Here is a 16,291-nt window from a genome sequence, read left to right on the forward strand (position 1 = left end):
CTTGGAATATTGTGTTCAGTACTGGTTGCCTCAGCTTAGGAAGGACATGGAGGCTTTAGAAAGGGTGCAGAGATTTACCAGGATGCTGTGTGGATTAGACAGCATGTCTTATGAGGATAGGTTGAGTGAGCTAAGGCTTTTCTCTTTGGAGCGAAGAAGGATGAGAGGTGACATGTAAAGGTGTATAAGATTTATGAGAAATATAGATCGAATGGATAACAAGAGACTTTTTCCCAGGGTGGAAATGGCTAATACGAGAGGACATTATTTTACGGTGACTGGAGAAGAGTATACCGGGTATGACAGATGTTTGTTTTCTTTTCCTCACAGAGTGGTGAGTGCATGGAATGCTCTGCCGGGAATGGTGGTAGGGGCATTTAAGGAACTCTTAGATAGGCATATGTATGAGAGAAAACTGAAGAGCCATGTTGGAGAGAAGGGTTAGATTGATCTTGGAGTAGGTTAAAGGGTTGGCACTATATTGTGTGCTGAAGGGCCAGTACCGTGCTGTAGTGTTCTATGTACAGACTCCTTAAATCATATAGAGTGCCTCGGCCTGAAACATTCACTCTTTATTCCTCTCCATTAACACTGCCTGACTTGCTGAGTTCCTCCAGCGTTTTGTGTGTGTGTGTTTCACTGACAGATCTGATTGAAATCTCATCTCTAAATTCGTTTCTTCTCATGGTATCCTTTCACCTCATTACTTAATCAAGAATCTTTCTCCCTCCTGTCTAAGCAATGCTCAAAGATGACGCTTTTATCATCGTTTGGAGGAAAGGACTTCTGAGCATTTCTGACCCACTGTCATCAGATTTCTGAATGGTCCATGAACATATGAATATGCCTCACTATTACTCTTTTTCAGCAATTTATTTTTATTCTAACTTCTAATAATCTATTACGTCTTGCACTGTACTGCTGCCAATGTCCTCAACTCGAAGGGAGTGACACTATTAAAGTGTGGAGTTCTGTTCCAGTGTTATCTGTTTGTACATTCTCACTGTGACTGCATGGGTTCACTCTCACTGTGCAAAGATGTGCCAGTTAGTAGGTTATTTGATCATTGTAAATGGTCCTGTGATTAGACCAGAGTTAAATCAGCCGGCTGCTGGCCAGTGTGGCTCATTGGGCCAGAAGGGCCTGTTTCACATTGTATCTCTAAATCAGGGGTTCCCAACCTGGAGTCCACAGACCCCTTGGTTATTGGTAAGGCTCCATGGCAAAAAAAAAATTGGGAATCTCTGCTCTAAATACATAAAATAACAGACTGTATGTGGGAGATGAGAGTTCTCCCTGAGATTGTAGTCTACATTTTTCATGAATTCTTTCACCGTCCTCCAGGCCATTCCAGAGGACAATCATCCTTCACAAGGATAGTGGTGGACACGTTGGCTTTCTCTATAAACATGGGAAGATCATCTCCATTGTGAAGGACAGTTCTGCTGCCAGGAACGGACTACTGACTGGTCACAACATCTGCGAGATCAATGGACAGAATGTCATCGGGCTGAAGGTGAGGTTCACCATGCTTCAGTAATCCACATGCCAGAATGCAACAAAAAATCAGAAAGTTGGAAACATTCAGCAAGTCAGGCAGTGTCTGTGGAGGGAGAAAGTGAGCAAATATTTAGAACATAGTAAAGCAGAGTACAGGCCCTTCAACCCACTATGTTCTGCCAACCTGTTAACCTACACTAAGATCAATCTACACCTTCCCTCCTACATAGCCCTCCATTTTCTATCATCCATGTACCTATCTCAGAGTCTCTTAAATATCCCTAATGTATCTGCCTCTACCTACCACCCCTGGCAGCGCATTCCACACACCCACTATTGTGATTTTTTTTTAAAAACCACCTTCTGATATCTCCCTCATAATTTCCTCCAATCAGCTTAAAATTATGCCCTCTCCTATTAGCCATTTTGCCCTGGGAAAAAGTCTGGCTGTCCACTCGATCTATGCCTCTTATCATTTTGTACACCTCTCATCTTTCTTCCATCCAAAGAGAAAAGCCCTAGCTTGCTCAACCTATGCTCTCCAATCCAGGCAATATCCTCTGCACCCTCTCTAACACTTCCACATCCTTCCTATAATAAGGTAACCAGAACAGAACAATATTCCAAGTGTGTTCTAACCAGGGTTCTATACAGCTGCAACATTACAGTGACGGGGACTGAACCCAGGTCGATGGCACTGTAATAGTGTTACACTAAATATCGACGCTTTTCACTGTTCAGTCACCGCTGTTGGTTGTGAACCTGCGCTTTCTGCATTTGCCACAAGGTGGGGCTGCTGCACCAGGTGACCCAGTCCTTCAGGACATTAATAACCAGAGATGAGTGTTTGCAGTTCCTCTATTGATTACAATGCACAAACTGTAATAACTCCAGATCAGAGTTTGTAATTACAATTGCACAGAATCTGTAGATTTCTGCACTCTGTTATTTCAGTTTGCTAGTGTCAGTGACTCCTATATCCCGTCTGGCTACTGAACCGCTTTTTCCAGTGGTTCAAAGATGCTCACACTCTTTCTCCTCTTACCCCCTTCCCCGCCCCCCCCCCCCCCCACCACCTTCTTATTCTGGTTTCTTCCCTCTTCCTCTCCTGTCCTGAAGAAGAGTCTCGGCCCAAAACATTGACTGTTTATTCATTTCCATAGATGCTGACTGGCCAGCTGAGTTCCTCCAGCATTTTGTGTGTGTTGCTCTGATTTTCAGCATCTGCAGATTTTCTCTTGGCTTGTGTTTATGTGTTGCTAGGGGATAGTTTATTAAGCAGTTAGCACCCAGCCCAATGCAAGGAGCTGGTCACTGGAGAATTCAGTCACTGTACACAATGCAATATTTATGGCAGGAAACTCTCACTATAATGTCAAATTCTAAACAGCTCAACCAATTCAATCAGCATTTGGGAAGAGAGAAAGGACTTGTGCTTAGAAATTGGAAAATTTCAATGTTTTCTTCTCCATAGCTGCTGCCTGAGTTTCATTTTAATTCCTACCCCATTCCCATTCCAACTTGCTGGTCCGTGGCCTCCTTTCCTGCCACAATAAGGTCTCTCTTAGGTTGTATCTCATTCTGTCTGGGTGCCTCCAACCTTATGGCATGATCAATTTCTCCAACTTACAGAAATGTTTTTCCCTCCTCTTCATTCCCCATGCCGGCATCTTACCTCTTCTCCACACCCACCAATCACCTCCCCCTGGTGTCCCTCCTCCTAAGATTCCTTCTTCTCCAGCTCAGCCTTTTCTATCTATCATCTTCCAGCTTCTTGCTTCATCGTTCCCCCCCCCCCATCCCCCAAACCACCAACCTGCCCCAAACCACCAACCTGGCTTCACCTATCACCCGGACGGCTTGTCCTTCCCCTCACCCCACCGATTTATTCTGGCATCTTCTCTCATCCATTCCAGTCCTGAAGAAAGGTCTCAGCCCAAAACATTGATTGTTAATTTTCAGAATGCTGCCTGACCTGCTGAGTTCCTCCAGCACTGTGTGCATGTGTGTGCATGTCTGTGATCAATCAACCCTGATGAGCCGTTCAATCGATTAAGTCATTATTAATCTCCTTGTTTTATACTTTGACGTCCTTGGAGAAATCCAGAGACCATTAACTATCCCTGGATGACTTCTGAATGTCTATTAAGGCAGTGCAAAATGTTCATTTCTCCAGACTCAAGAACCCATGAATTCTACATCACTTTTTTTTCTCTCTTTTTTCCACTACTTATTTATCTTTTATATATATTTATTATTTATAGTATATTTTAGTATTGCACTGTACCGCTGCCGCAAAAAAAATTCACAACATGCCTTTCGTATGACTTGAGGATTTCATTGAAACCTATTGAATATCAAAAGACCTAGATAGAGTAGATGTGGAGAGGATGTTTCCAAAAGTGGGGAGTCTTGGACTAGAGGGTACAGCCTCAAAATAGGACATCCCTTTAGAACAGATATGAGGAGGGTGGCGAATCTGTTGAATTCATTGCCACAGACTACTGTGGAGGCCACGTCATTGGCTGTATGTGATGTGGAGGTTGATACGTTCCTGATTAGTCAGGGTGTCAAAGGTAGTGGGGAAAAGGCGGGAGAATGGGGTTGAGAGGGATTATAAATCCGCCATGATGGTGAAGCAAACTCAATGGGCTGAATGGCCTAATTCTGCTCCTGTGTTTTTAAACTGTACATCAATGATAATAATTCTGATTCTGGTACATTGTTTCTGTTCTGTGCTGGCTGTTTTAACCCTGTCACTGCCCCCAGCACATCTTTGAATGTGGTGTTATGCATTTGATGGCTGTGGTGTCCAGAGTTGAAGATGTGGCTTGTATCTTTGTTCTCTGTTTCACAGGACTCTCAGGTTGCTGATATTTTGGCCACAGCTGGAACCTCGGTGACCCTCACTGTCATGCCTACTGTTGTCTTTGAGCACATGGTTAAAAAGTGAGTGAGCCAGCAATGAAACTGGGTACAAAGCCGATCAGTGGTTGGATAGTATGGGAAGGTGCAAGGGGTAGTATTATCATCCCTGTCCTCACCCGTATCCTCCCCATCTCTACAACTCCTACTAGCACTGCCACACTCCAAGGCTTCTCCATGCTTCCATTCCTGGCCCCTTCCCCAACTATAATTGTGAAAAACAAAAAGTGGGAGCCTTGTTCTTTGAAACCCAGGCCCTAGGACTCTCCAGCTCTCTCTTGCTGTGTTAGATGCCCCGCAAGACTATCCCCTTTGCCCACTGAGTCTGCTTTGCAATCCAGTCATCCTTCTCAATGCCATTCTTCTGCTTGTTCCCTTATGAATCAAGAACCTTTCTCTGCTTTAAATATACCCATTGGCCTCCACAGCCGTCTGTAGCAATGGATTCCACAGATTCATTACCCTCTGGCTAAAGAAATTCCTCCTCATCTCTGTTCTGAAGAGACATTCTTGTATTCTGAGGCTGTGCCCTCTGGTCTTAGACTCTCCCACTATTGAAAACAACCTCTCCACATCCACTCTATCTAGGCCTTTCAATATTCTATAGATTTCAATAAGAGCTTCCATCAGTTTTCTAAACTCCAGTGAGTACAGGTCTAGAGCCATCAAATGCTCATAATACATTGGCCCTTTCATACCTGGGATTATTCTTGTGAATCCCTCTGAACTCTCCCCAATGCCAATACATCCTTTCTTAGATCAGGGACCTAAAGCTGCTCACAATACTCCAAGTGTAGTCTGACCAATGTCTTATAAAACCCCTCAGCATTACATCCTTGTTTTTCTATTCTAGTCCTCTCTAAATGAATGCTAACATTGGATTTGCATTCCTTACTACCAACGTCCTTAATATCTTTGTGCTCTGTGCTAGTTTATGAAGCAATGTCAATCATATTTACAGTTCTATAGCACTGAACAGGCCCATCAGTCCATCCTGTGTACACTACCACTTTGTAGCAATGTACACTAACCCTATTTAGAGGGCTATGGGTAACCCTAGGTAATTTCTAAGGTAAGGATAGCTTTGTGGGCTGAAGGGCCTGTATTGTGCTGTAGGATTTCTATGTTTCTACTTGCCCGCATTAAGGCCTTAATGCCTTGGTGATTCAAGTACTTGTCTAGATGTAAATAAGTTGGGTGGGACTACAACAGAGGTCATGGGTTAAGTGTGAAAGATGAAAAGTTTAAGGGGAACATGAGGGGAATCTTCTTTGGAGTGAAGGAAGATGAGAGGTGACTTGACAGAAGTGGATAAGATGACAACAGACATAGATCGAATAGACAGCCAGACTTTTTCCCAGGGTGGAAATGGCTACTACATGGGGACAAAATTTTTAAGCTGATTGGAGGAAGGTATGGTGGTGGGGTGGGGGGGGAATAGCTGAGGTAGTTTGTTTTTTTTCCCCACAGAGTGGTGGATGTGTGGAATGCACTGTTAAGTGTTGGATTCTAGAAACAGATATGTTAGGAAGATTTAAGAGGCATATGGATGAAAGAAAGAGAGCTATGTGGGAGGGTAGGATTAGATTGATCTTCAAGTTAAAAGCTTTACACAGCATTGTGAGCCGAAAGGCCTGTATTGCTTTATTTTCTAATTTCTCCACTACCTCTTAGAGTCATTGAAAAGTACAGCACAGAAACAGGTCCTTTGGCCCATCTAGTCTGTGCTGAACCATTTAAACTGCCCACTCCCATTGACCTCTTGCAGCATCCCGTACAAAACATTCCCACTTTCATTGCATGCCCTTGCAAGATACAGCAAACAATCTTTTCCCTATTTTTACATACCTCCATCAGATGCCTCCTCCATTGCAGAATGTTACTTGTGTTGACGTGACGCAGGGATAACGGTGTGTTTGTTGTTCTTCCAGGATGTCCTCTGGTCTTGTGTCTCGGATGGATCACTCCACTCCAGAAGTATAAGAGGTAGCTGGTGTTTTAGTATTTGCTCACAAGAGATCAAGTGTGGAGCTATATTCTCTGCCACTTTATCTGGAATAATCCATTGGATCTCTGCTCTTTTTTTAAAATCATCTCCACATCAAGTTTGTGTATTAATCCACACTTTATTCTGCTATCTTGTGGACTTCTCTGACATTTTATTTTGGTGTTTGAACTCTCAGTACATTATATTAGCTACTGTAATTATGGACAAACTTTAACAGACCATCAGCAGCTAAAAACGCAAAGGGAACAGGTTTGCAAGCATAATAACCAATAAGTTCAAAGTTCAAGGTAAATTTGTTATCAAAGTATGTATATGTTACCATATATTACTACCCTGAGATTCATTTTCTTGCATGCATTTACAGGAAAATAAAGAAAATCAATAGAATTTTATGAAAACTATGTATCACAAAGACTGACAAACTAATGTAAAAAGATGATAAATCATTTAAATAATTTTAAATAAATATTACTCAGAACATGAGTTGTAGAGTCCTTGAAAGTGCGTCAGTAGATTGTGGAATCAGTTACCCCACTGGTTCAGGGGCCTGATGGCTGTAGGGTAATAACTGTTCCTGAATTTTGGTGGTGTGGACCTAATGCTCCTGTACCTCGTACCTGATGGTATTAGGCAGAAGAGAGCATGGCCCAGATCGTGGGGGTCCTTGATGATGGATGCTGCTTTCCTGTGGCAATGCTCCTTGTAGATGTGCTCAATGGTGGGGAGAGCCTTACCTGTGATGGACCGGGCTGCGTCCACCACTTCCTGTAGACTTTTGTGTTCCTGGGCATTGGTGTTTCCATGCCAGTATATTCCAAATATCAATAACCAATAAGAACGGTTAACAACTCTTAATTTTACTAAAGTGGAATGTTGCATATTGTAAACCGGGGTTCGCAAACTTTTTTGGGCCATGGACATTAAGCAAGGGGTTTGTGGACTCCAGGTTGGGAACTGTTGTTGTAAACCAATGACATTTGTTAGTTAAAAAGGAACACAATCAGTACTATGATCAATGGTATTGCAAACTGCCTGATAGCTGAAGTCACAGGCCCAGCAACTGGCCATTTGAACTGACCTTTGGGATTTCTGTCTCGGAAGTTAAAGGGTCCAACCGAAGCGATAACTGAAAGGGAATCAATTCATTTACAAACTTGCCTGTTCCAGCAGCAAGGCAGGGGGAAATGGCTCACAGCACTCAGTAGAAACTGCACACAGGCCTCTTCTATACCTGTCCAAGCTGACTGATCCTCTCGCATCAAAAACTAATTCTTGGCAAAGGATTCCGGATCGCCGCATGTGAAATGCTGTTCCTGTTTCCAAGTAACGGTTAAATGTAGTTAAAAAGCAGAATGTTAATCATAAACACAAGAGACTCTGCAGATGTTGGAAATCCAGAGTAACACACACACAATGCTGGAGGAACTCAGCAAGTCAGGCAGCATCTATGGAAATGAATAAACAGTTGACATTTCGGGCTGAGACCCTTCAACAGAACGATCATCAGGTTAATCAGTAAAATCATACAAATATCCAGAAGTTTGCTATTATTTTGTCTGCATAGCAGTTCCAATCCAAGCTATAAACTGGTGAAGACAAAGGCACTAGCGCTGCTAGTGTAGTGGTTAGCACAATGCTTTAGAGTACAGGAGACCTGGGTTCAATTCCCGCCACTGCCTCTAAGGAGTTTGTACATTCTCCCTGTGACCATGCGGGTTTCCTCTGGGACTCCGATTTCCTCCCACAGTCCAAAGACTTATCGGTAGGTTAATTTGTCCTGTGATTAGGCAAGGGTTAAATCGGGTTATTGCTGGGCAATACAGCTTGAAGGGCATGTTCCACCACACTGTATCTCAATAAATAAAAATAAATACATATATATGATTCATGTGACACCTTGTGATATCCCCTTACCTTGTGCACCATCTTACACCGTAGGTTTAGGAGCAGAATATTCTAGTCCTCTTGAAAGGCTGGTGGCAAACTTTGAAGCTAGAAGTTGGCCATAAAGAATAACACTCTTTACAAAGTGGTGTTCTTGGGTTTCTCTCAGAGCCCTTGATCACCAACAGTGTAAAACTGCTGCTGTAATGAGGTAGAGTGACCAGTTTACACACAGCTCCCACAAGCAACATTGTGCTAACTTGTCGTGTTGAGGTTGGTTTAAGGATAAACCTCTAGAGAAACACACAGTCTCTTTAACACTGAGAGGCAGACTTTTCTTCATCCACAGACAGGAAACTGATTTTTAACCTCAGAGTACTGTCACATTGACAGGATGAGCATGTACTCTGCTTCCAGTTTAGCTGAGTGTAACTGTATGCCTGTTTCTGAATCTCTTCAACCACAGTTTGATCAGTGAAACACAAAAAAAACTAGCTTTATTTGTCACGTGCACATAGAAACTCGCAGTGAAATGCATCGTTTTGCATCAACGACCCACACGTTCCAAGGATTGTGCTGAGGGCAGCCCACAAGCTTCACCATGCTCAGGTGCCAATGCGACATGCCCACAACTCACTAACCCTAACCGTACGTCTTTGGAATGTGGAGGAAACCCGCAGAGTCACAGGGAGAACATGAAACTCCTTACTGACAGGAATTGAGCCCAAATCACCGGCGCTGTAAGTGTGATACTAACTGCTGTGCTTCCCATAACACTGAGCATTACTTTAACAAATTGTCCACAACAGAGCCCACTCTGGTGAAGACCATAAGGCTTAGCTGCAGCATTATTTTGTCTGTATAACGGTTCCAATCCAAGTTATAAGAGTGTAGACAAAAGTGCCATATAATAACTGATTATGTGGCACCTTATGGAATCAGTCTAATTGGTTTTCCTGACTATGTTGCTCATATTAACTCCAAAATTCACCCTCTTAGACCATAAGAAACAGGAGCAGAATTAGGCCATTTGGCCCATCAAGTGCCTCGTCATTCCATCATGGCTGATTTATTATCCTTCTCAACCCCATTCTCCTGCCTTCTCCCATAACCCTTGATGTCCTTGCCAATCACCACCCTTGGGTAAAAGAATTTACTCCTCATCCCATAGTAGGGGAGTCTCGGACCAGAGGGCACAACTTCAAAATTTAAGGATGTCCCTTTAGAACAGAGATGAGGAGGAATCTCTTTAGTCGAGAGTGGTGAATCTGTGGAATCCACTGTCACAAACGGCTGTGGAAGCCAAGTCATTGGATATATTTAAAGCAGAGGCTGATAGCTTCTTCATTAGTCAGGGTGTCAAAGGTTATAGGGAGAAGGCAGGAGAATGGGGTTGAGAGGATAATAAATTAAATGAGATTCGAATGATGGAGCAGACTCAATGAACCAAATGGCCTAATTCTACTCCTATGCCCTATGGTCTTATTTAGGATCTGAAATAGTGAGGTGTTAAGAGGATAATAGATTAAATGTGAGGAGCCATAACACACGAGATTCTGTAGATGCTAGAAATCTTGAGCAAAACATGCATCATGCTGGAGGAACTCAGTAGGCCAGGCAGTCTCTATGGAGGGGAAAAATAAATCAGCTGACACTGCACCAAGATCCTTCATCAAGACTGGAAAGGAAGTGGGAAGAAGAAGCCAGAATAATAAGGTAGAGGAGAGGAAGGAAAATTTAAACTTCTCCAGAGTAGCCAAACAGTACCTTGAAAAGACTTTGCATTGGAACAGCAGATCATAAACACAAGAGATTCTGAAGATGCTAGAAATCTTGAGAACACACAAAACATTGCTGGCGGAACTCAACAGATCAGGCAGCTTCTATGAAGGGGAATGACAATCAACATTTTGTGCAGAGACTCTTCATCAGGACTGATGTTGTCTGACCTTCTGAAGTCTTCCAACATTTTGTATATGTTGTTCTAGATTTTCAGCAACTGCAGAATGTCCTGCATTTTATAACAGCAAGGTAGAAGCTCCCCTTGAAGCTGTGGGGCAAGCTCTCAAACATTTACACCTTCTGAAGCCAGAATAAAAAGGATTAACATCTTGAACATCATTGGGTTAACAGCTCCTCTCCCAAGGTAAGGTTCACCATATACTTCGTGTTTCCTGACAATATTTCACATACCTTGATGTTTTTGTCTCTGCACCACTTAGACAAGGAGCCTAGAGGTTTCAGGTGTTTATTTCAGGTACAGGATACTCAATGCTACAGAGTCAGTGGTACAAGTGATAAACAGTAACAGCGATGAAGCCCCTCAGTTATCTGTCAGACTGCACTGGGTTCAGTGTTAGACTGCTTCATAGAAACCTTCAACAACAGCTGGCACCCAGTTTCTTGTGCACACACATAGAAACACACAACGACACACACACACTACTGTTCCCTCTAAGCTGCATGAGTGTGCAGCCATGCAGTATCTGAAATTCTCCCACGCACATAGCCTTTGTTACCATGCAGCTGGAATTTTCTTTTGAATAATGTTAATCTAGATTTGAAATTATGTTCATATAATTTTGAAATTTATGTTGATATAATTGTGAAATATCCTGTAATTATGTATTAATCAATACAATCCATAAATTTTCTAAATAAACATACCACATTTACTTTGAAACATTTTAGAGCTTCAACGTATTTACATCGTGTTTCAAGTTACAGCACTGTTACAAATTGTAACAATAAACACAGAATGGAAGTTAGTATCTCACTGTTAATAAACCAACGCCTGCTGAGCACCGACACCATCTAAGTTTAAAAGTTTATGAAACGCAAGATTTTCTTTATAAACACGAGAAAGTCTGCAGGTGCTGAAAATCCAAAGCAACACACAAAATGCTGGAGAAACTCAGCAGGTCAGGCAGCATCTATTGAAACGATAGATAGTCGATGTTTTGGGCAGAGACCCTTCTCTAGGAATAAGGAGGAAGGGGAAAGATGCTAGAATAAAAAAGATGGGGGTAGGGGAAGGAGGCTAGATGAAAGATGATATACAAAGCCAGGTAGGTGGGAAAGGTCAAAGGCTGGAGAAGAAGGAATCTGACAGGAGAGGATAGTAGTACTGTATTTCATTATACTCTTCAATTAATAAAATCAAAAGTATGTGATTTTTCAATTCTCATTCTGAATATTCATAGTATGCATATTACAAAAAAAGCATTTAAAGTGCCGTGCAGTTCTCAGGCCGCGTAAAAATTTCCTGCTTAGAGCAATGGTTAGTCCGCACAGCTGAAAAAAAATAGAGGGAACATTGACACACACACATACGTAATAAACAAGACTCAACCAAACACAAAACAAAGACATTACCAAATGTTATGATCACTCTTCTGGCCAGTTCTCTAGCCTCCCAGACCAGGCACCAAGTTAACAAAGGAAGATCTCAACACTTGAGCATGTCCACTAGGATTGAGGAAGTGAGGAACACATTCAACTTCTAAGGACACATCCACCCTCATCTGACCAGGTGTCAATGTTCTACTGTGGTGAATGTTTCAATATTTCAATACATGACACCGTCACCACAACCAATGCCAATGGGTCGATGTGATCCTCTGTCAGGGACATCAGGGGGATGGTGCAAAAATGCTATCCTTCCGACATCCCACAAAAAGAATTAGAAATATAATGCTGTAATAGTGAAAATGCAATTTTAAACAGTGATATATTGATTTCTCTCCGAACATTTATAAACAACACATCAGAAAATTTTAAACACAAGAGATTCTGGAGATGCTGGAAGTTCAGAGCAGCACACATAAAATGTTGGAGGAACTCAACAGGTCAAGCAGCATCTATGGAGAGGAATAAAGAGCCAATGTTTTGGGCCGAGACCCTTCATCAGGACAGAATGTTGGAAAATTCTACCCCTGAATTAAGAGTACTTAAGACCATAAGACATAGGAGCAGATTTTTGGCCAGTGGTCACATAACCAAGACTTGTGATATACACCAGCTACTCATATATCCACCCACCACCTGCTCCTGTGGCTTCATGTGAGCCTCATCAGGGGTAGGGGTGGGGGTGGGGTGCTAAGCAGGTGCTACACCTTACCCAAGGGTAGGCTAGCAGAGGGAAGGAATGTCCTACACCTCCTTTGGTAGAGACATATCTCCACCCCACCACCCCAACTATTTAAGACTTTCATTAAAAAGTCTGATAATCCATTCTTTCCAATCTTACCTACAGAATCCATCTCAATTCCATTTCCACGGGTCTTAAATGATTTCTACCCATGAGCTAAATCTCCCAAACAAGGAATGGATCATCACCAAGGGTAAATTAATTGACTTGGGCAAGGGTGTCAAAGCTGAATGATCACATGACTTACTGCTCCCTGACCACTTTTGACCTGTTAGCAAGGGTTGGTAGACTTGCCTTCACAGATCAGAGTATTGAGTACAGGAGTTAGGATGTTACTCTGAAGTTGTTTAAAACATTGGTGAGGCCTAATTTGGAGTATTGTGTGCAGTCTTGGTCACCTACCTACAGGAAAGATGTAAATAAGGTTGAAAGAGTAGAGAAAATTTACAACAATGTTGACAGAGCTTAAGTCCTCAGTTAGAGGGAAAGGTTGAATAGGTTAGGACTTTATTCCCTAGAGTGTAGAAGAATGAGGGGAGAGTAGATAGAGCTATATGAAATTATGAGGGGTATAGATAGGCAGGCTTTTTCTACTGAAGTTGGGTGAGACTAGAACTAAAGGTCATCGGTTAAAGGTGCAAGATAAAATATTTAAGGGGAACCCAAGAGGGAACTTCTTCACATAGAGAGTGATGAGAGTTGCCAGCAGAAGTGGTGAATGAGGGTTTGATTGCAGCTTTTAAGAGAATTCTGGATGTATATGGATGACAGGGGTAGGGAAGCTATGGTCCAGGTGGGCATCAAAGGGACTAGGCAGAATAACAGTTTTTTGTCATGGACCAGATGGGCCAAAGGGTCTGTTTCTGTGCTGTAGAACGATGAGATTTTATTATAGTTTAAAACACTTCTTGCATATTCCCAGGAATACAAAACATTGCACAGAATGCTGGAGAAACTCCGTAGGTTGGGCAACATCTACAAAGGACAGCTGACCCAAAACATCAGCTGTCCATTTCTGTCCACAAACACCGGCATTTTGTGTCCTGCTCTGTATTGCAGCATCTGTAGTCTCTCATGTCCCAAGAGAACAAGCCCAGTGAATGTAATCCAACATTCTGATTTAGCAGTGGATAAGAAACCTGTGCATGTGAAAAATTAATCCGCATCTGAATCTTTGTCAAGCCTCAAACCATTCCCGTGATAAGAAGCCACGAGTCTACCACTGGCTGCTTGCCAGAGCCAAGGAAGGAGCCCAGAGATTGCTTTGGATTGAGATATATTGTGGGAGGAATTCCATCTCCTTTCTTGAGTAGATTGGCAGGTTTACCACAGCGATGATTCACAGCAAGTCTGATCTGGCAGCTGGGAGTACAAAAACCCTGCTCTTCCACCTCCCAGAAGCAACACAGCAAAGTGCAAACACGTCACAAAGGTAAAGTTGTTAAAAATGTGCAAACAATCGATAAATATATAAATATGGTTGTCACCACAAAAAGGGTGGGAAGAGATTGTCTACAAACTACAATCAGATATCGATCATGGTTAAAAGGGATCATTGAAGATCGGCAACAGATGACAGGGAACAAGTGCCAGCAACTGATCCAGTGCATTAACGGAGTGAAGGTGCCAGTTTGTAGATGTGTTATTGACAGAAACGTATTAAAAATGCTTTGATGAATTGTCTTTGACTAATTATAACAACAATGAACTCTGATAGAAATGGTCACAAGAGTTTTGTGATGATAAGATCCTTTAGACACTCATTTAGATTAGTTATTTATCTCTATTATATATACATATATATATTTATGCATATTTCTATATATTTGGGCATATGAATGAATTGTTAATGTTTATACAAGGGGCCAGATCAGAGCATGGGAATGGTATGAAATTGTTTCTGAAATAATGGAGAAGGTGAATGAGGATTGGGGTGGGGGGTACGGTTTGGGAGGGTGGGGAGATAATGTTGGTGTGTGCTGGAATGAATGTCAAGGGGTTTTGGATGATGGCGGGACATCAAGAAGAGCTACTGAGCTTGGATAGGCAATGATAGAGATCCTATAAGACATCGGAGCTGATGGTTCACTCGGCCCATCAATTCTGCCTTGCCATTTGATCATGACCATCTGGGACTGGGGAGAGGGCTGGGGACTGGGATAGGGAACCCAGTGGGACAAGTTAGGGTAAGGAATGGGGAGGGACTACTAGAGAAGGGAAAATGAAAGGGACCCAGGGGAGGTCTACGGTGGGGACACGGTAGTAACCTGGGTTCGATTCCTGCGACTGTCTGTAAGAAGTTTGAATATTTTCCCCATGACTACATGGCTTTGTCCAGGTGCTCCAGTTTCCTCCCACAGTCCAAAGACATGCAGGTGAGTAGGTTATTTCATCACAAGGGTGTAATTGACCAGTGTGGGCGCAATGGGCTGGAAGGGCCTGTATCTCTATAAAATGAAGGGTGGGATCTATGATGGGTCAGTGATGGGGCTCAGGTGGACAACAGGGTGAAGCTGGGACAGAGGTGAGGTAGAGCTAGGATGGGAAACGGGGACAGCGAGGTGAAGGTGGACTGTTGTTCAGTCGGCGCAAGGAATGTAGAGCGATGACACAGCAGCAACGCAGCAGCATGCTGATGTTGTAGAGGGGCTGAGAACTGCCCTGCTGTGTGCTGAAGATCCAAGCAAGGGTGGGGACGGCCGGAATAGTCACCGCCAGCAGGTCCACAATGTAGTGGTGGCTCCAGTGGGTCAGCCAGCCATCAGATTCCACCGGCACTGCCTGGCCCGAGATCTCCACCAGCCCCCCTGTGGCTGACTGCCTATCAACCAGCCTCGTGTCCAGCGTCTGCTGGCCAGGGAGGATCTCCGGAGCCTCTCCTTCCGAGGTGAGGCTACACGGGCTGCAGGCACCGGACTTCAGCACCTTCTCGGCGATGACCTCCAGGTCGGGTTGGCGGGCGGCGTGGTCAGTCTGGACACTCTGGTCCCGAAGGGCAACCTGCTGGGGGCCAGGCCTGCAGGCAGCTCCCTCGGGCTCCTGGCCCAACAATGCCCCAGGCCGGACCGAAAAACTAAGACCCTCCAGGGTACGATCCATCCCGGAGGCCAGGGAGCTGTGGTGAGGAGCCGGGAAACCCTCAGCGCTCTGGAGGTCACCCACCCGCTCACTCAGCTTGGTGTAGGTCGAGCTTCGGGTCAGGGATTTGGCCGGGGAGCCAGAGGTGGACTGAGAAGCCCCATCCTGGGCCAACTCCATACTCTGCAACAAGGTCTCCAGTTTCTTGTTCTGAATGTTGATGTCAATGAAGTACTTCTGGATGCCCTTGTCTTTCTCCACTAAGTTGTTCTTCACTGTCTCGATCACCTGCTTCAGCTGTTTGATCTCCTTCCTGGCCTCCTTCAGTGACAGCTGGGCCTCCACACGGTGGCATTCTTCCTCGATCCAGTCCTCCTGCATCCGTGACAACTGCATCTTCAGGTCCTCCACCTCGATGCCCCTGTCAAACCCACAGGACACCCCATCAGTTGCCCATCACCGACTGTATGCATCCCCTCAGCCTGACACTCAAAGTATACAGTGACATATACATACTTTGATAATAAATTTATTTCAAAGTTTTCAAAGTTCAAAGAAAATTAATTATCAAAGTACTTTGAGATTCATTTTATTGCAGGTATTCACATAGAAATAAAGAAATAGAACATAGAACACAGTACAGGCCCTTTGGCCCACAAGACTGTGCCGACCTTTTCAAAGTTCAAAGTAACTTCCTTATCAAAGTACCAGTACTATCATGAATGGTGGTCCCTGGCTGATGACCC

The 16,291-nt window shown here is 43.6% G+C and overlaps 2 protein-coding genes across 11 annotated transcripts in view; one reads left to right on the forward strand and one right to left on the reverse strand.

Annotated features, from left to right (window-relative positions):
* Nucleotides 1-6,911, forward strand: part of LOC140736256 (syntenin-1-like) — a 32,788-nt gene extending 25,877 nt beyond the window's left edge. For both annotated transcript variants that reach the window (XM_073062194.1, XM_073062195.1), the window contains exons 7-9: nt 1,345-1,516; nt 4,358-4,449; nt 6,357-6,911. In XM_073062194.1, coding sequence (XP_072918295.1) covers nt 1,345-1,516; nt 4,358-4,449; nt 6,357-6,408 — 316 coding nt within the window. In that variant the 3' untranslated portion in view covers nt 6,409-6,911. The remainder of the gene's footprint in view (nt 1-1,344; nt 1,517-4,357; nt 4,450-6,356) is intronic.
* A 3,397-nt stretch (nt 6,912-10,308) lies between these two features.
* The window catches only part of LOC140736254 (syntaphilin-like), a 60,935-nt gene continuing 54,952 nt past the window's right edge, over nt 10,309-16,291 (reverse strand). For all 9 annotated transcript variants that reach the window (XM_073062193.1, XM_073062185.1, XM_073062192.1 and 6 more), the window contains one exon: nt 10,309-15,966. In XM_073062193.1, coding sequence (XP_072918294.1) covers nt 15,003-15,966 — 964 coding nt within the window. In that variant the 3' untranslated portion in view covers nt 10,309-15,002. The remainder of the gene's footprint in view (nt 15,967-16,291) is intronic.

Source organism: Hemitrygon akajei, chromosome 11, assembly GCF_048418815.1.
Source record: "Hemitrygon akajei chromosome 11, sHemAka1.3, whole genome shotgun sequence".
In the NCBI taxonomy this organism is placed as follows: Eukaryota; Metazoa; Chordata; class Chondrichthyes; order Myliobatiformes; family Dasyatidae; genus Hemitrygon; species Hemitrygon akajei.